The 21,177-nt window shown below is 36.2% G+C and overlaps 1 protein-coding gene across 1 annotated transcript; it reads left to right on the top strand.

Moving 5' to 3' along the window:
• The first annotated feature begins 1,263 nt into the window (after positions 1 to 1,263).
• LOC138700449 (zinc finger protein 83-like) lies at positions 1,264 to 21,177 on the top strand. Its single transcript, XM_069827063.1, has 4 exons — positions 1,264 to 1,631; positions 10,405 to 10,591; positions 15,358 to 15,419; positions 17,643 to 21,177. The coding sequence occupies exons 1-4, from the start codon at positions 1,264 to 1,266 to the stop codon at positions 18,703 to 18,705; spliced, it is 1,680 nt and encodes a 559-aa protein (XP_069683164.1). The 3' UTR covers positions 18,706 to 21,177.

Here is a 21,177-nt window from a genome sequence, read left to right on the forward strand (position 1 = left end):
GTGGATACACAGGGTGATACAGACCACTCGTAACAGTAATTTATTTCGGAAACTGATGCATTAAAATTTTCGAGAAAAAAATATTTATTACTAAACGACATGTGAACTTTCACTTCAGCTTAATTTCATCAATCAGCTCTAACAGAAAGTAGGGTCAGTGGCGTATCACTTTAAAATTTCAAATGGGAGTATGGGTCAAATAAGGTACCATTTGATAGAGCTCTTCAAAACAAAGAACTTTCATAGGAAACGTTTTTATTAATTCCTATTCTTTCTATGAGAAAACGTATGAAAAGATAATGGGAATGGTTAAAAAAGCATCGTTTATCAAGACTGTCCCACAATAAGAGATGACATAAAACAGCGAATACGGGAAACCTGCCAGTCACTTGACCACGCCGAAGTGTTAGGAGTCACTGGCTGTTAGAAGAAGAGTACGGGTGTGTACTAATCAGAACGGCAGACAGTTTGAACATTTGTAAAAATTAATGGAATTGTCCAGTCTTTCAGTAAAAGTCAACATTAATTGTCTTGTTTATATTTTCGTCTTAACATTTCTCAATATTGATGGCATTATTTTTTGTACGTTTTCTCATTGAAAGAGTAGGAATTGGTAAAAATATTTCCTATGAAAGTTGTTTGTTTTGAAGAGCTCTATCAAATGGTACCTTATTTGACCCATACACCCATTTGAAATTTTAAAGTGATACGCCACTGACCCTACTTCCTGTTAGAGCTGATGAAATTAAGCTCAAGTGAAAGTTCACATGTGGTTTAGTCATAAATATTTTTTTCTCGGAAATTTTAATGCATTAGTTTTCGAAATAAATTACTGTTACGGGTGATCTGAATCACCCTGTATCGCTCCGACGTGTTACCGCTTACGAATAGGTGTCGCAGTGTAATCAACCACAAGTCCCCTGAAGCTGTGCGGTCTCGGATTATCCCGGCTTTGGTGGGCGAGGTCGGAGTTGGCCGGGTAGTCCGGCGGCTGTGATCAGTGCAGAGTGGGCAGCCATGGGCGGTATTCCCGTGGTAGGGGCAGAAATTTGCGTCTCGCCTCTGACGTAAGACTTGCAGTTAGGTAATTAATGACCATTTTGAAGGGAAACTTGCGTGAGATGGGTTGCTTGGGATCGGCCTGTGGGGGATTTCCACAGCCGGTACAGACTGCGAAGAAATTTTTAGGTGTATGTTTCTTACACCCCCCCGGGTGACAGGCTGACGCCGACGGTTCCGTAGGGGGGGGGGGGGCAAATCAATATGTCCTCGCGCTCCTTTTCTCCCCCACAGAAACAACAAAAGTTAGAAAAAGACAGCGCAACTGGTGGTAAGATGACGAACACTGCAATGGAATTGGACCCCGAGAAACTAACAGTTAAAGCGCCGCCTCCAAAGTTTATCAGTATCACATTGTATGGAACTGAAAAAACTATGAAAAACATCAGTTCAGTTTACTTGAGACGCGCGCTCGATGGACTCGTTGGCAAGGTCAGAAATGCAACTCGACTCCGCAACGGCAGTCTGCTCGTTGAGACTGCGTCTGCTAAACAGAGTGAGACGATCTTGAAAGCGAAGTTGCTAGGTTCATACTCCATCAGAGTTCAGCAACACTGCTGGCTGAACATCACGTGAGGAGTTGTGCATACGGATTCTCTAGACGGCATGTCTGATGAAGAGATCCAACTGGAGCTGGCAGAACAGTCCGTGTCTAAGGCTTGCCGTTTACTGCATAAGCGGGACAGGCGGACTGAACCCCTGAGCACACATCTCTCTTGCCAGAATACATCTTTGTCGTGTACGAGCGTGTCCCAGTCCGTGTGTATGTGCCGAACCCAATGCGGTGCTTTAGGTGCCTATGGTTCGGACATACGCAAAAACGTTGCAATAACAATATCATAACAAACCTCCTACATCTACAGTATATTAAGTATTAAATTACATAATTCTGGTTGTTGTCTTATATAGTGTAAATGTCCGATTATTAAAGAGTCCTCTGAAGTTAAGTATTTAGGCATAATTTTCGATAATCATTTAAAATGGAACCAACACATTAATTACCTTTGTAATAAATTACGTAAAATAGTATATTATTTTATATTATTTTCTTTTATTGAGGAATTACTTGTCAATAAGTTTATTACGTACAATATATTTAACTTTATTTCAATCGGTAATTATGTATGGCATTATAGGATGGGGTGCTCATTTAAATCCAATTTTAATCCCTTTATTTATTACAGAAGAAAATAATTAAAATATGTCTTCATAAACCTATTGATTTTCCATCTCAAAATTTGTTTTTAGACTTTAATGTACTTAACGTAAGACAAATTTATTATATTGTATTAATAAAATTCATACATAAAAATAGAAATAATTTTGAATTGTATTCTCATAGTTATGAAACAAAAGGTATGAATTCTTTAAGATTGTTTGGACCAAAATGCAACACTGTTACAGCATTTAATCATAGTAGTAATTTAGGCCCAAGAATATATAACAAATTTATATTTAAATATTCTAATCTTGACAATTCTAATAGTTCTAGTATTAAATTTAAAAAGTTATGTATGGATTTTATAAAAATTGAAAAATTGTAAATTTAAATTTATATACTATAATTGCACAGTAGACATAAGACAAATTGTATTGTATAATTATTAATTTCAATTCAGGAATCCTCCCCTGAGCACGAGTTCGCCTCTTTCAGAGGCGAGCTAAATTTTATTCTATATATAATATGTGTTATGTTATAATTATTAGGAAAATAATAAATAAATAAATATGTGCAAAGTACAGCGGTGCTGACCATGGGGATTCCCATGTGCCGCCGCCGAGCACTGTGTGAATTGCTCTGGGCAGCCACCGCTGAGTCTATGAAGTGCCCGAAGTGTATGGTAGAGAAATATAGTCAAGAGCTCCGAGTCCGAGAAAATATTACATTTCTCAGTGGCTGCAGTTTGACTATTTTCGTGCAGTGTTCTTATTAATGTTGTTAAATAATAGTATATGAATTATTTAAAATCAATTCATTCATGCACTTCTTATGCTGCATGTGATGATGTCGGCATGACCGACGAAAACGTTAATACGATATTAAATTGTGTAATATAAATACTTGTACCCTACACATATAGAAAGTAAAGTCATTGACTGAAAATAAATCTTTGTATTGTGTATCATAGACTTTTCTGAAAAATTATTCAAAATGAACTGCAAAAAAAAAAAAAAAAAAAAAAAGTTCTGTAGAGGAATTTATGTCTTTAGACTAGTACTAATATGTAATTGTGAATGCATATAGGTCGTTATTGCTATTAAGAACTTTTATGCTCGACCATGCCGAAATGTAGTAATTATACACCTGGTAGCAGACCTTTAATGCATGTCATTAAAGTACACCTAATCATTAAAGGTCAGGTCTTTCAGCCAATGACGACTCAGGTTACAACTGTTCAGCCAATGACAGGTCAGCTTTCTACCGTTATAAAACCGCAAGTATCGATTATTCTCGGATATGCAATCGAAAGAGAATTAGCGAAAAGTCACGGAGGCTGGAATTCCAATACTGTCGCAGAAGGTTATGTTCTGTTACTATAATAATTAGCGTTAATTGTATATAATATTCAAATAAATTCAATTTGTCATCTCGTTTTTCAATGTCGAATTCAATAATCAAGGTTATAATATTGTAATATTATCAAGTTTAACGGGACTACGTCAAGGTCAATGACATTATTCTTCCTCGGAAAAAATCAATACTTTCGCGTCTGCGCACATCTCACAATTCACGACCTAGAACAAGGTCACTTCCGATCTTGTCAGTTACAAATAAAATGTATACATCTGAATACCAGTAATTTCAAGTTAGAAATATGGTCGTTTGCGCTCGTTTCATAAATATCCATACTCGATTCTTAATTACTATCATTATAGGCTCGTTGCATAATGTGCTATTCTATTATTATTATTGCTATTATTCGTATTATTATTATTATTATTATTATTATTATTATTATTATTATTATTATTGTAGTATTTTAGTTGCAATTCTTCTTAAATCATGTCAGCAGATGTCCTACAATAACAATGTTACAAATTCATAAATATGCCTATAATATAATCAGGAACTAGATTAAGACCTGGAAATAATATTGACGAAGCCATGATTTGTAAAAAATCTGGTGAATAAATTCCTGCCGCCACTGCTGCTGCTGCTGGGCAGATTTGTTGAAAAGATATGTTAAACTTTATTATATTAATATATTACTTTATGTAACGTGTAATGCAATTCTTACATCTCTTAAATTAATTTAAATTCTATAATTAGCATTTTCTTTATACGAAAAATATTTCAGTTATCATTTGTTGAAGTTCTTTACATTTGATACTTATAATCCAGTATTAAAATTAAATAGAGCTGTGGAATGGTATGCGATGGTTTCCGACCTTATTAGGGATTGCACGAAGCCCAACTGTTAAGGACTTATCAACCAGCATTTTAAAAATTCAGAGAATCTGTGAAATTGCCGGCAGAAATGGGGCAGCGGCCACGGCAGTGCTTGTTTCACCCTCATTCGTTTTCGTTATTGTGCCAATTTGAAAACGGAATTAGCGACATGAGTCTCTGGTGCAATGAAAAACGCGACATACACTGGTGGCCATAATTCTGGAAACTTTTTGTTTCTGTACTGAATTATTATAACATTTGTATTAATTCACAGATTTATACAATAGAAAATGTTATTCGTGACTGACCCGTTACTGATGGGGTTATAATAAAGGTATTATATTAAATTCTGACTATTTTAACAATAAATTATCATTACTAAGTGGGAAATTATGTTCTTGTCGTTTAAGATCTAAATATTAATTTCAGATTTCATTATAATTTCCCATTATTTACTGTTATAAAAACTAGTCCATTGTTGAGTTTATGATTATTGTTGATCAGTAGAAGTATTGTTCAGCACTGGTAGCATAAAATATGGACATTATTCATTTGTTTCTATCATTAGTCTGACTTAAGATTTCGTTAGGTGAACACCTGATTGCTTTACAACAAACTTAATTGATCATTTTATCACAATGGCTCCACGAAAGGACTGAACACCTTCTAGGGCAGCCATACTTCGAGAAGAAGGCTACACAATCAAGGAAATTGCAAGAAAACTTGGTAATGGTGCTACATTGTCTGGCGTCCAGAAGATATGTGAGAGGTACAAATCCATAGAATCTTGTAAAACAACACTTAGGACTGGTAAAAAACCTAAAGTAAGTCCAAGAGAAGTGAAGCAGATTTGTCGATTAGCATTGAAAGATGGAAAGGAAACTTATAATGAAAATCTGAAATTAATATTTAGATCTTAAACGACAAGAACATTATTTCCCACATAGTAATGATTATTTATTGTTAAAATATTCAGGATTTAATATAATACCTTTGTTATAACCCCATAATTAACGAATCAGTCAAGAGAAACATTTTCAATTGTATAAATCTGTGAATCAATGCAGATGTTATAATAATTCAGTACAAAAACAAAAAGTTTCCAGAATTATGGCCACCAGTGTATGTCAGGCCAAAAGGTAATGTGTTCGAGTCTGGTTGTGGTGTATTTTTAATCCCAATACCTCTTATTTTATTGATGAGATATCTGATTTTTTTTTCTAAACCACCGAAATACGTATTGCATTATTTATTTATTATGCTTTCGGCAACAGTATACTGTATAGTACTAGCCAAGTCAATTGTATTGTACTCCTATGGAGCTGAGTTAGGTATTTGTTAGAAATGGGCTGGCATATGGTTGCAGATGTGATGAGTGCATGACCCTTTTGTGTTCTGTATTATTATTTTCATGCATTTTGTCCCATTTTATGTTAAAGTTGTATGAAATTCGTTGTAGGTACTTTTTAATGGTTAAGTACGATAATTAAAAATTCAGAAGATGTGTTTGATTTGTTGCAGAAAAATACTGTACTGTACTTAAGACGGAAGTTGTTACTTTGAACAATTCCTGTAACTTGTTTTCCAACTGATAGTGAGTAGTGAAAGAACAGTAATTTATCACCTTTTATTACAGTGTATACCGTACTGTACTGTACAGCAATTCCTGAATATTGTTTAACTCCTTTTCTAGAAGAGAAAACGGACATTTCTTTCTTTTCTCACTTATCCATTTTGTTGAGTATTCTCTATTAAACAGAATATTGCTATGTACAAAAAATTTATGTACACTACAAGTTAATTGATAAACATACTGTGACTTGTCCAGGGTAATGGATATGCATTTCTCAAACTACATTCTTTCTTCACCTTCTAAGCAATTATTGTCATTATTACGTACATAAATCAAGACGTTTGAGATGAGCAGGTCGTGTAACATATATGAATGAATCCAAAAATGTGTACCGTGTAGAGTGTTAGTTGGGAGACCTGAGGGAAAAAGACCTTTGGGGAGGCCCAGACGTAGATGGGAGAATAATATTAAAATGGATGGTAGGGACTGGATCAATCTTGCTCAGGATAGGGACCAATGGCGGGCTTATGTGAGGGCAGTAATGAACCTCCTGATTCTCTAAAAGCCATTTGTAAGTAGGTATTACCTACATTTCAAAATAACCAGAGCTGGCTTTTTAATGTTACAACACTAGTTTAAAGTTGTACATACCTTAAGTGAAAACAAAAGTACCTCATCGTCTTGCAGAACCATGTATAATGTTACCGATTGTGCCACGGAGACATAGCGATATTGTGTCCGACACATTTCCAAATGAATCGCTATGCCATGCGCAGGTTTAATCAGGTGGCATACTGGCCCAAAAATTACTTCACGCCATTACGTGCAAGTTTGGACCCACAGACCTCTAGTTTCCTATGTCAAAATACTGATTTAGGACCCTTCCACAGTCTCTTAAATTACTTTGGTTGAATTCTGAAACATTCTCTATAATGAATTTCATATTGAAGGTATACCGATAAGCTATCACAATTTGAATATAATTATGTGTGTGTGTTCCGCCTTTGCTTATCATACACTTAAAATGGTGAAACTAATAAATCATATTTTCATTAACGTTTTCGGTATCTATGTACCATCTTCAGATGTATATATATAATGCTAATTGATAACCAAGCCTCTAGGTGCATGTGTCGTAAACTTAAATGATCAGTGTTTTTGTGCGTACTGTGTTATATCCATGAAGTGTTGCCATAATTGAATGAATAATATTTGTTAGTGCAACGTACTATCAGAATTAAACTTAAAATTAAATGTTTCAGTCAATATTTAAAACACTATTTAAAACTGTTTAAAACACATGGTTTGTGCATCACTTTAAATATATGCAGTTGGAGATCACTTGTGCGGTGTTTGCCGATGTGAAGTTGGATGCGGCAGTTGTGGTGATCTTGTTTATTGGCGTTGAGCTAGACGTGGTATCGTTGACATGGCTATGTTGAAAGTGGTGTTGTGGCACTTCTATGATAGTTAATGGTATTGCTGTAATTTGTACCCATAGATGTATTGTTGGAACAAATTGAAGGTTGTCAAGTACATGGATTTAGTATCGCCTGGCGTGTCTGTAAACAATGATTAAGTATTAATTTGTGAATTTGAAATTGAGAATGTTTGAAATTGTTAATTTTGGAAAATCCTTTAACTGATGTTGGTTTTGGTTAACTGCTAGGGGTGATGCCTGTTATGTAAGAAAAGTAACTTACAGTTTTGCCGCGTGTTGGTCTGCTCGTGCAGTCGTCTTGATGAATAAAACAGAATACATAGATAAAACTAAAGCATTTTTCACTAGCAATCAGATTACAGAAATCAATTTAGACCCCACAGAAACTTACCAAAAACAAATAAAAACTGCCATAAAAAACGCACCAGACTTCATACCAAAAAATAAATCCCTAAACTTCATCATGAAAAACCCCAAAGCACCCAATTTAAAAACATTACCCAAAACACATAAAAAAGAAATGACATTGAGACCAATAGTGAATTGCAGAGAAGCCCCAAATTACAAAGTTAATAAATACCTATACAAATTCATAAGTAACAATATCATTCAAGACAACCAATATACCATCACCAACACAAAACAAATAATAAAAAAACTCCAAAAACTCAAAACCACGAGCAATACCAAAATACTTTCACTAGACGTCACAAATTTATATACCAATATACCAATAGATGAAACCATTAACATTATTATTCAAAAACTGAATGAAGCCCAATTAGATAACAATATAATCCAACAAATCATCCAACTATTAAAAACATCACTGAAACAAAATTACTTTAAATTTGATAATAAAATATACATTCAACAAACTGGATTAGCCATGGGTGACCCCTTATCTGGATACTTAGCCAACATATTTCTACAAGACCTCGAAAACAAACATATAAATAATCTAAACAATAAGTTCAATTTCAGCACATACGCAAGGTATGTTGACGATACAATAATAATATACGAAAACAACCAAAACACAGATAGTCAAATACTAGATGAATTTAACAAATGGCACCAAAACATAAAATTCACACTAGAACAAAGCAATAACAACAGCCTTAATTTTCTAGATTTAAATATAACAATAGCAGCCCCAACAATTACATTTAACATATACAGAAAGAAAACAACAACCACACATGCTATAGAAAAACACTCAACACACCCAACCACACATAAAATTAGCAAATTCCGCTTCCTCGTTGATAGATTACTCACAACACCGCTAAATAAAGATAATTACAATAAAGAACTTAATTATATAAAGCAAATAGCCTCTGAAAATGGATACGAAAACCAACTAATTAACAATTTGATACAAAAGAGAAAAACAAAATTACATAAAAAAGAATTCACAGCATTACAACCCGAGAAAACACAAAACAAAAAACAATGGCATAGCCTAACATATTACGGCAAGATTTCAAACAAACTTAGTAACTTTTTTAAAAAACAAAATATTAACATAGCCCATCGTACCAACAACAAACTAAACAATATAATTCCTAATAACACCAACAATAATGAACCCCTCCTAAACAGCGGTATATACCAGCTAAACTGCAAAAATTGCACCAAAACATATATAGGACAGATTCGGCGTAACTTCAAAATAAGATTTCGTGAACACACCTCTGACTTCGTTTACAATAGAAACAGATCTAAATTCGCTCAACACCTCATAGATGAAAACCACGAACTCGGAAATATTAACGACACTCTGAAAATACTAAAAATCACAAATGACCCCACAATAGAAACAGCTGAACAATTTCATATCATAAAAGAACACAAATCAGGAAAACCCCTACTAAATGAACAAATAGCCAACATAAATAACCCACTTTTCAATTTATTCAAATTATTCCCGCCTAAACAATCGCACACACAGCTCCCACCGACTCCCCCTCCACTTCCGGTAACAGACAATACAACGTAAATATACTGTGAGCAACCCCACTGCTTTAGTATCAACCTGGCATCAAGCACGAGCAGACCAACACACGGCAAAACTGTAAGTTACTTTTCTTACATAACAGGCATCACCCCTAGCAGTTAACCAAAACCAACATCAGTTAAAGGATTTTCCGAAATTAACAATTTTCAAACATTCTCAATTTCAAATTCACAAATTAATACTTAATCATTGTTTACAGACACGCCAGGCGATACTAAATCCATGTACTTGACAACCTTCAATTTGTTCCAACAATACATCTATGGGTACAAATTACAGCAATACCATTAACTATCATAGAAGTGCCACAACATCACTTTCAACATAGCCATGTCAACGATACCACGTCTAGCTCAACGCCAATAAACAAGATCACCACAACTGCCGCATTCAACTTCACATCGGCAAACACCGCACAAGTGATCTCCAACTGCATATATTTAAAGTGATGCACAAACCATGTGTTTTAAACAGTTTTAAATAGTGTTTTAAATATTGACTGAAACATTTAATTTTAAGTTTAATTCTGATAGTACGTTGCACTAACAAATATTATTCATTCAATTATGGCAACACTTCATCGATATAACACAGTACGCACAAAAACACTGATGATTTAAGTTTACGACACATGCACCTAGAGGCTTGGTTATCAATTAGCATTATATATATACATCTGAAGATGGTACATAGATACCGAAAACGTTAATGAAAATATGATTGATTAGTTTCACCATTTTAATTGTATGATAAGCAAAGGCGGAACACACACACATAATTATATTCAAATTCTGTATAATGAAATATCCTGTTGGCTGCTAGTGCCGAAGTATGCCTTTGTGCATTTCTGTGTCTGTGTGAATATTTATTTATTGTGGCATTGTATCGACTGATACCTAATATGTATATTTTCGTCTTAGAATTGCAGTTACTCATGGCGACAGTGTGCCGTCACTGTGTGATGAAGAAGAGCATGTATTGATAAGTGGAGAGCCCAGCAGTTCTACCTGCGAAACTTCTAGTATTCAATATCGTAATTGTGACAAATTGTTCACAAGGAAAATCCACTTGAAGACAGGAACCCGCAGCCTCGGAACTGTTGCCAAGGTAACAGCAAATTCCCCGTCTTCGAAATGTAAGTTATCGGCTGTAACAAGTCAGAAGCCATTCAAATGTGATGTTTGTGGAAAGTGTTTTTCTCAGTTTGGAAACATAAAAATTCATGCACGACATCATACCGGTGAGAAACCATTCAAATGCGATGTATGTGGAAAATGTTTCTCTCAGTCTGGATCCTTAATTAGACATATACGTCAGCATACTGGCGAAAAACCATTCAGGTGCGAAGCATGTGGGAAGCGTTTCTTGCAATCCGGACACTTGCTAAGTCATTCACGTCAGCATACCGGCGAGACACCGTTCAAGTGCGACTTTTGTGGAAAATGTTTCTCTCAATCTGGAAACCTAAAGATGCATATACGACGTCATACTGGCGAAAAACCTTTCAAATGCGATGTATGTGGACTGTGTTTCTCGCAGTCTGGTTCCTTAAGCATTCATGCACGTTTGCATACTGGCGAGAAGCCGTTTAAATGCAATGTCTGTGGAAAGTGTTTCTCCAAATCGGAAAATAAGAAAAGGCACGCATTCTTACACACAGGCGAGAAACCTTTCAAATGTGATGTCTGTGGGAAGTGTTTCTCGTTATCGGCACATCTTAAGCGGCATGGATACACTCACATAGACTAACATTCAATTCACTAGTTGAAGGCAGATGAAATTATGCGTGTGGAGACTTCAAAACATAGTGCCCAACCATGTGATTCAGTATTTTATGGTGTTACATACTAGATATCAAGTGTAAGGAAACATGAAATGGTTCTAATGGTTGATATATATATATATATAAATATATCAGCTCAAAGAATTTGAGTGACCACAAGGGTCCTGAATACAATAAACATGTACAATAAGATGTGATGTGATACATTAAAGAAAAAAGAAAGTTAATTGTTGAAGGCAAATATAAGTGGATTAATTGAAATACAGATGATGATGTAATATTTGAAGACAATCCTTGATAATATTTATAAGAATAGACATTACATAATCAAAAGGAATGTGAAGTTCCTTAAGATAACTCCACGTGAATTTGGAAATAGAACCTCTACTGCCAAACAGCAAACCAATGACGGACCATTGTTTAAGAGGGACGTTGTACTTTTGAGAAAGATACGGCAGACAAGGTTCATATATGGATTTCTTCTCAATATCAACTTCGGTGGCCTGATTTAGGTTTCTTTCGAAACGGATAGTAGGGTCAAGAACAAGAGCCCGTTTTAAACGTCCATTAATAGCAATAATGTCTGCCCGTCTGAAAGACCATCTGGTGATACACAATGTACTTCCTCATGAATCTCCCAATTTACAGTTTTTAACTATGTCGCCAAAGCATGTCGTACACGATGATGTCTAGCATTGATCAGCAGCTCGCCTTTGGGGCATTGTCCAAGCACGTGCCCAAATGTTTCAGCTCGCTACAGTCTGGATGATGGCAGCGGGTTGTGCTTAGAGTTCTGCCCGGTATTGCGCGAACCACCTTTAATAATAGCTAATTAATTTGAAAATTCGTGTATGGAATATGAATCTAATTAAATAATGAAGTGCCTAAATTTTGAAGAACTTGGAGCATATTTCTTTCATATAAATTCCATACAATATAAAATCATTCAATATTTAGCCAAATAATATATAACAATGAAAAATTCGGAATATAACAGCGTAGCCTACCAGTAGAGGTGGGCTCCAGCACGTTGGTGACTGGGGGATGCAGTGGTGGCTCGTGCTTTTCTTTTCGAACATTCATCGACTTATCACCACCCAGCCCCTTTCGTTCTCTCTTCTTTTTCATCGCTCTCTCTATGCTGGCCACCATTGCATGCGTAACACCCACGACATCATCACACCATTTTCACCTCTCCAGCCCCTCTATTATGTTTTTGCCACGTCGGCCTACATGACTGGATTTGTTAAGACAGCCTGCTGAGGCTACATTTCCTTCCTCTTCTAGTTCTTTATATTCATTCTTGGGTTAAGGTTCTTATAACTCCCGTCTCACCAGCGGGGATCTCTCCTATCTCCGTGGTTCTGTCCCACGGTTTCGAGTCAGACTTCCGAATTGTGTGGCCCGACAGGGCGTCCAGCAACGAAGCAATAGTGGATCCTTCATACTGTCCCTATATGCAAGTCTAGGTGCCGAGCCCGGACCAGACGTCAAGTACACTCACTTAGAGTACCAATGGGGACCTGGGCGATTTAGACGCCCTGGTGACCGACTCTGCTCCCTGGAGCGGATATATCACTCTGACGTGCTACCGCTGACTAATAAGTGCTGCAGTGTAATCAACTACAAGTCCGCTGAAGCTGTGGGGTCCCAGATTGCTCTGGCTTTGGTGGGCGAGGTCGGAGCTAGCCGAGTAGTCCGGCGGTTGTGTTCAATGTAGAGTGGGGAGCCACGGGCGGTTAATCCCGTGGTAGACGTATAAAACTGCGACTCGCCTCTGGTGTAAGACTTGCCATTGGGTGTGTAATGTCCAGTTTGAAGGGTAACTTACGTGAGGTGGGTTGTGGGGGAGAAGGTCATCAGAAATAGCACAGGCCGCGAAGAATTTATAATATTACTGTAAAATGGGAGTTTGTTAATGTCACAGCCGCCCAAACAACTAATACGTCACCACAATAGCCAATGAAATTGCTGAACAACTCGTGACATATCAGTGACGCAAAATTGAGAACCAATAGGAACACAGAGATTTGGCATGTTTTGGCATCAAACTCAGCATGGATGTGGTATTTTCTGCTGTAAAACACTGTTTTCAGTGACTTCTGGAGATATGATTTGGTACTTTTCGAGAGAAATGGCTCCGTTCTAGAGATAGCTAAGAATGTGCTGCCATCTGTAACTCATTTTTCGAAAATTGTGGATTTGGTACCTTTTGGAAACAAGCTCCACAAATATGTTCTCATGCTTGAAACTTTCTTGCTGTGGTTGTTGATATAGAAGAAAACAGCAGCCTCCATCTTACGGAAGAATACAAGTAGCATCTAAGTCAAACCAGTTTAATGTCGAGTTGAGTCATTACAACTTTGTGTTAGTAATATATGACTGCATCTCAGTCAGCGATTGCTGTAACTAACATCATATTAGAAAGCAGAATCCACATCAACACGCGCTTTGCATACAGAATAATAGCAGCACTGTGAACAGCGACCTGTCTGTGCTTAGTGCCAGGAAATGTGTTTCTGCTCATAATTCTCTCTGACGAAAATTGTCTGCATTCACACCATTCTTCTTTTAAGACGGTATATTTTTATCTTTATTTTTATTTTTTATACATCCATTGACTATCATTACAATTTAATTTACTTTAAAATTTAAAATGTTGTATTATTATTATTATTATTATTATTATTATTATTATTATTATTATTTTTGTTCTAAGCCCCTCAATTATTTGTGCTAGTTATTTTGTTGCATTTGGTCAATGATTAATGTTGACTATTATATTAATATTGTATTTCATCTCACTGCCATTTTCTATCATTCATTCTCATCATCATTTGTTTTGTTTTGTTCTGTATCTTGTGCTAAACTGTAATTGGCCTTGTGCTGTTGTTTTGCACGTTAATATTCTAAATGAATCATTATTATTATTACCGGTATTACTATTATTATTATTATTATTATGTATCACTGGTGCAGGTCTATCATTGCCCTATGGCTGTTGACCAGCACATTAATATTAAAAGAAATAAAGATAATAGTACATTATGCAACGATCTTATAATGATAGTAATTAAGAAGCGAGTATGGATGTTTATGAAACAAGCGCAAGCGAGTTTCATAATTTTCATACGATCTTCTTAATTACCATTATAGGCGAGTTTCATACGACTTTTTATGCTCGACCATATTTATAACTTGAAATTATTAATTTTATTTGTATCTTGAGCAATAGCTCGTAAATTGTGAAATGTGCGCATACGCGAAAGTATTGATTTTTTCCGAGGAACAGATGTCCACATTGATCTTGATAGCGTACTGTATAAGAACCTACAGAGTAAACTAAATATTAACTTTGATATAACATTGAAATTAAATTAGACATTGAAAAACGAGATGACAAATAGAATTTATTTGAATATTATTTACAATTAACTCTAATTATTATAGTAACACAACATAACCTTCTGCGACAGTATTGGATTTCCAGCCTCCGTGACTTTTCGCTAATTCTCTTTAGATTGCATATCCGAGAATAATCTATACTTGCGGTTTTATAACGGTACAAAGGTGACTTGTCATTGGCTGAGGTTTTATAACGGTACAAAGCTGACTTTTGATTGGCTGAACACCTCTACTTTAATGAGTAGCTGTACTTTAATGACATGCATTAAAGGACTGCTACCAGGTGTATAATTACTACATTTCGACATGGTCGAGCATAAAATATATTTATCAGAATTTGTACAATAATTACAAATAAACCTGTTAATTCTCCCATATGCTGTTAACGTTAAAATGGTCGGCACAAAATTATAAATTTTGCGAATAGCCTACTCATATCAAAAATAAAACTTTTTCATAAAGCCGGTTTTATATGCTTCCTTACGTAGTCTGATTATGGTACTCGTAAATATAGCGCTTTGGAGATGGGTTGGTGACTGCGTCAGTTGTGCAATAGCAGATAATACGAGACACAAGGACTGAACTGGTTCAGAGTTACATTTCTGGTATAAAAAATGTGTGACCTGCTTTACGTACTTCTCTGTGTATGTCCTACTCTTCTAACGTGAATGTCTTCGGTTTTCAGGAGGGGCTGTGTGACGTGGATATAGTGAAGGAGGAGCCTAAACTGGAAGAGGAGGCTGAGAGGTAAGTGTAGTGCCTATGCGAATCTTCACCGCTCCAGTCAAATAATATGTGCATAGTTATGTAACATCATGCAGAATTTTCTTCCACATGCTATGTGGATTGACTCTACTTTATGAACAGCATAATATTTGGCACGATATATATTTAAATAATTGCTACATTTCTCCTAGATCTTAGCATCTTTCTTTTCGCCTTCATTTCATTCAGATCATTTCGTATGCCGACAATTTTCACCTGTCCTTTCCACTCATTAATATCTTCTGCTTTGCAGATCTCGTCTGGTCCATATGTCCAATCCATTCCAATGGACTTTTTACTTTATGTACTGTAACATGTCCTGCCCAGCCGAGAAGTTATTTTCACCAAACTTCATATACGATTATAAGCACCATTCGGTTTGGTTATTCTGATCATCTTCTCGTGTAAGTTTCCATGCTCATTTTCACAAACTAATGACTACATATTGCTACTCCAGGTTCAATGCGAATTGAGTTCACATAAGTTTTATTTAGACTTATTTTTAATTACTAATTTTATATGTAATGTCAAGTAATAAACATTAACTATAATATAATCGATGCCTTAGTGCACACGTGTGTTAAGTACATTTTTCGGTCAAATTGAGTTAAGTACAAAATCGAACTCCTGTGAGATGTATCTTTACTGTGCACAAATCTGGGAAGTGAATAATAAGATTTTTCTATGTTATGTTCACTTTTTGAGAATAGATATCAATTGAAGTGAATGAAGTATTGAAAATAAAAACTTGTTTTTCTCAAAAGTATGAAATTAGCACTTACCACATGTGTGCACTAAGCCATCAAAGAATTAATATAATATGTCGTTTTATTATTGTATAATTTGTCAGTAACTTCAGACTATGGTATGTTTCCTGGTTGGTGATTTATAAATTTGTTTCGTGGTATATTCTTGGTACCATTTTCGTTGTCAATAATTAGGACCTTCGCATCAACAAGACTTTTCCCTTATCTTGTGTGTTAATTTTTCATAACTTTGTCCATGTTTCACGTCTTTACAGTTTTCTCTCTCCTATTTTACTGTGTATGTACAGTCGCAAAATATTTTATAGTTTTATTCATATACAGTATGTACATTTCTCATTTTTACATTTACTGACCTTCTTTACTATTGTTTTCAGTCTTGTAATGCCGTGTTACATTTATTGCAGTACTGTTATAAGATGTGTCTTTTCTATATTTATTCATTTTAACTTCCTGTAACGTTTAGTACCGCACTTTTGAAACAAGTGTTAGCATTTATTATCACTGATGTTATGGACCTGTTCCTCTCTATAGTAACACTTTTATATATTTATGCTCGACCATGCCGAAATGTAGTAATTATACACCTGGTAGCAGTCCTTTAATGTATGTCATTAAAGTACGCCTACTCATTAAAGTTCAGGTTTTCGATTATTCTCGGATATGCAATCGAAAGACAACGAGGGAAACGTCACGGAGGCTGGAAATCCAATACTGTCGCAGAAGGTTATGTTCTGTTACTATAATAATTAGTGTTAATTGTAAATAATATTCAAATAAATTCAATTTGTCATCTCGTTTTTCAATTCTAAATCAATTTCCAGGTTATATCAAAATTAGTTCATGTTACATTGCATCAAGGTCAATGACATTATTGTTCCTCGGAAAAAATCAGTACTTTCGCGTCTGCGCACATCTCACAATTTAAGAGCTATGAACAAGGTCACTTCCGATCTTCTGTCAGATACAAATAAAATGAATACTTCTGAGTAATTTCAAGTTAGAAATATGGTCGAGCATAAAAAGTCGTATGAAACTTGCCTATAATGGTAATTAAGACGCTTGTATGAAAATTATGAAACTCGCTTACGCTCGTTTCATAAACAAATATACTCGCGTCTTAATTACTATCATTATAGGCTCGTTGCATAATGTACAATTCTAATGGCCTGCAGCAACATCATTTAGGCCTTTGTCTCTGCTACTAATGAAGGTGTGCATGATGATAGTAATTACAAACGTGCATCCTGCAACAAAACGAAGTCCCTGATGATGAATACTTAAAATTTGGATTTTCGGAAATAAACATATTTGACGTACATTCTGTTCCACAAAGCAATAAGTGAAAACTTATCTCTTATTGATTTATTATAGTTTTTAAATGTGTTTGATGGGACATCACTTTGGCCTTTTTTAAATTGATGTTCAGATTTCTTCACAGCATTGCAGTTGTCCAGGACGATAGTGTTTTATCAGACAGGGACAGTTTTACGCGTGAACAGTCTGTGGATGTCGGCGATAGTCGGCGTAATTTTGTTTTCCCTGACAAGCTAGCCTGCGAAACTGTTGATTTACGTACTTACGACAGATTTTTCGTAAGTGAAGACAAGTTAAAAACACGGCGTCACGGCCATACAGTTAAACCCCTAAGTCGCAGTGATTCAAGTGAAATTTCAGTGAAGTGTGACGAGGTTTTTGCAAGTTTCAAATCTCTCAGTCGCCCACTGTTGACTCACTCGGGCAGCGAGTCCTTCAAGTGCGATGTCTGTGGGAAGTGTTTCTCGGGAAGGAGAGATCTCAATAAGCATGCACGCCTGCATAATGGCAAGAGCGATTTTGAATGCAATGACTGTGGGAAGTATTTCTCGCGTAAGGAACATCTGAAGCAACACACCCGTCTACACACAGGGGAGAAGCATTTAAAATGTGATATTTGTGGAAAGTGTTTCTTGAGAAGAGGCCATCTGAATAGGCATGCACTCGTGCATAAAGGCGAGAAGCCTTTCCGATGTGAAGTCTGTCGAAAGGGTTTTTCACAAGCTGGAAGTCTTAAAACTCATTTACGGCTTCATACAGGGGAGAGGCCATTTAAATGTGACGTGTGTGAAAAATGCTTCTCGGAGTCGGGGAGTCTCAAGAAGCATTCGCGCATTCATACCGGCGAAAGACCATTCCAATGCAATATCTGTGGACTATGTTTTTCCGCGTCAGGCCACCTCAGCACGCACGCACTCCAGCATGCGGACCAGAAGCCATTCAAATGCGATGTGTGTGGAAAATGTTTTCTGGGGTCCAGAAATCTCAAGATGCACTCCCGCGTGCACACTGGTCAGGGTTCTTTTAAATGCGAATTCTGCGGGAAATGTTTCTCTGCTTCGGCAGTTCTTGGTATTCATTTACGCCTTCACACTGGTGAGAGGCCATACAAGTGCGATGTCTGCGGAAAATGTTTCTCGATATTGGGAAACCTCAAAAGGCATATTTCGCTCTTGCATACAACATAGTAGAATATTGAACAATAATATATTTAACAACTTTGTACTACGCGACCAAGGCGGGAACCGTTTTGTTTGGTGGCGCTGCGATTCGCTTCACAACACGGGCCGAGTTGTAAAGTCCGCATCAGATGCAAAATGAAGCACAAGCTGAACGGCGCTCTTGTTTCATTGTTATTAACACGCTTTATCTGTTATATGTTCGTATATATAGTTAACTTTATTGTTTAGTTTTATTTTATCATATGCTTACACACATAGGAATCTACTCAGAAAACACCACAACATCCGTGTTCGTAAAGAAGCGAACATGAATCGAAAGTAACGTAAACTAAAGTAAATACTGTATTTTATGCAATATTGCATTTCATACACATTTCTTACCTTGGCATTTTAAAGTGACCGGGCTCCGGGCATCATATATGAGGAAAGCACCCGGTATAAAACTATCACTACCACCAGCATGGGCTACTATAAGTCGTTGACCTGCACTGCTATTTGTATAAACTCCTGACACGTTTACGTCTTGCCAACATTTGTGGACAGTGTGATGGGTATGGAACCATGTTTCGTCCAGATAAATAACGGGCTACTTTATCAGAGCGTTCTATTAGATATTTCCTTTTATCTTCACATTTTTTACTGCAAACCCCATGGATAGTATGAGTTTTCGTAAAGTTTCCTTGCACCCTTTAAAACCTATCTCTCTCTTACAAAATTTATGCAACTTTCCTAATGTTGGAAGCTCTTTGTAGAAACAATAATATTTATGAACTTCTCTTCTTATGATACATTTGTCCGTGTCGTCTAATTCAACCTTATTTGCAGGAGGTCGTCTAACTTTGTTTGGTGTCTATATTTCTAGACCCTTGTCCTCACATTCTTTACCTTCCTTTCTAATCCTACTAATTGTTTCCTTATTTAACTTCACAATAGCTGCAGCACGCTCTGTTGTCTTCGATAGAGGTAGGAATAAACCCGTTGTCTTTTCATCACAAAACTTCATGGCATTATAAATAATGCTCCGCGCTTGGCTACGAAACACACGTCTTCCTACACGCGGCATTGCGACCAGATTGAAACGCTAGGCGTTGGATGTGACGACACTCCAGCAGTAAACATACGCAGCGAGCACGGAGTTCCTCATTCTGCCACGACGGGTCCCGCCTTGGTCGTGTAGTACAATTGAGAAACAGACACTGCATGCAGTGAGGTTTATTTTGGTCGAGCCAATGTACTTCTACAGAATCAGTTTTAGAGATCTGACTGGCTCTCTAATTGATTAAGATTAGTTGATCCCCTGCATTGATGCACATTCCACTCCTAGATATCAACTACTAATAATTGAATCGCACTTTTTAGAAAGGAACTAAGTCAAAATGTTCTATTTTTCAGAAGAGCAAAAGAAGTTACTTTCATGAATAAATACCAGTGTACCACTGCCGTAATATAAACATCGTCCACACCTGTGGAGTAACGGTCAGCGCATCTGGCCGCGAAACCAGGTGGCCCGGGTTCGAATTCCAGTCGGGGCAAGTTACCTGGTTGAGGTTTTTTCCGGGGTTTTCCCTCAACACAACTGAAGCAAATGCTGGGTAACTTTCGGTGCTGGACCCTGGACTCATTTCATCAGCATTATCACCTTCATATTATTCAGACGCTAAATAACCTAGATGTTGATACAGCGTCGTAAAATAACCCAATAAAATAAATATAAACATCAACTGGATGTTATAGATACAGGGAAAGGTTTGTTTAAGTTCCTTCCTTTGTTTATTTTTGCGTCTTGGAAGTATTAATCATTTCATCAGAAGAAATAAAAATGACTTAGTTCCTTTCTAAAAAGTGCGATTCAACTCTGCATCATCAGCGCAGCCTTAAAGCAGAGATTCGGTTTTTGAAAACAGGAGTAATGTTTCTATTTCTCAGCAAAATTCATGGAAACTAAACTTAGTGGGATTGTAGAGAAATATAATTCCATGTCATTACATTGGCATACCTGTAATCCAAGCATCGTATCGTATATCTGTACAATAGTTTTATTTATTGCTGTCGTCAGGCTTTACGTTCCATTGTACAGATAGACTTCGAATTGAAATTACTTACGAAATGTAACGTATTATTGTGTAACTATTAATGACCAGGAATGTATAATATTGTAATATGGTTATTATTAATTAAATGATAATTTTTGGGGCTGAGTGATTTCGAGTTTGCAGCCTAATTGCTATTTTTTTATTATTGAAATGACACAGGATTATAATTCTGTGACCAGGAGGAGAAAGGTCTTAAGTAAAAATCTTATACTTTTCAGAAGAGCAGTGAAAGATTGAAACTGGTGTCAATTATGGAATTTTATTAATTCTGAGGTTTTTACTGGATATTATTTGTTGGCATTTCTTCTAAAATAGATCATGTTGTTCATTTAACAATTTGTTTATTTCCATAAATAGCTGCACTTAAGCCCTTTTTCCTGTTGCT

The sequence above is a fragment of the Periplaneta americana genome, chromosome 5 (genome assembly GCF_040183065.1).
Source record: "Periplaneta americana isolate PAMFEO1 chromosome 5, P.americana_PAMFEO1_priV1, whole genome shotgun sequence".
Classification (NCBI taxonomy): domain Eukaryota; kingdom Metazoa; phylum Arthropoda; class Insecta; order Blattodea; family Blattidae; genus Periplaneta; species Periplaneta americana.

What these genes read in the sequence shown, in the direction of transcription:
- LOC138700449 (XM_069827063.1), top strand. Translation starts at nt 1,264, where the DNA reads ATGTCCTCGCGCTCCTTTTCTCCCCCACAGAAACAACAAAAGTTAGAA. An exon ending in GCCTCGGAACTGTTGCCAAG is followed by an intron (nt 10,592 to 15,357) that starts GTAACAGCAAAT and finishes TTCGGTTTTCAG; the next exon opens with GAGGGGCTGTGTGACGTGGA. An exon ending in CTGGAAGAGGAGGCTGAGAG is followed by an intron (nt 15,420 to 17,642) that starts GTAAGTGTAGTG and finishes ATTTCTTCACAG; the next exon opens with CATTGCAGTTGTCCAGGACG.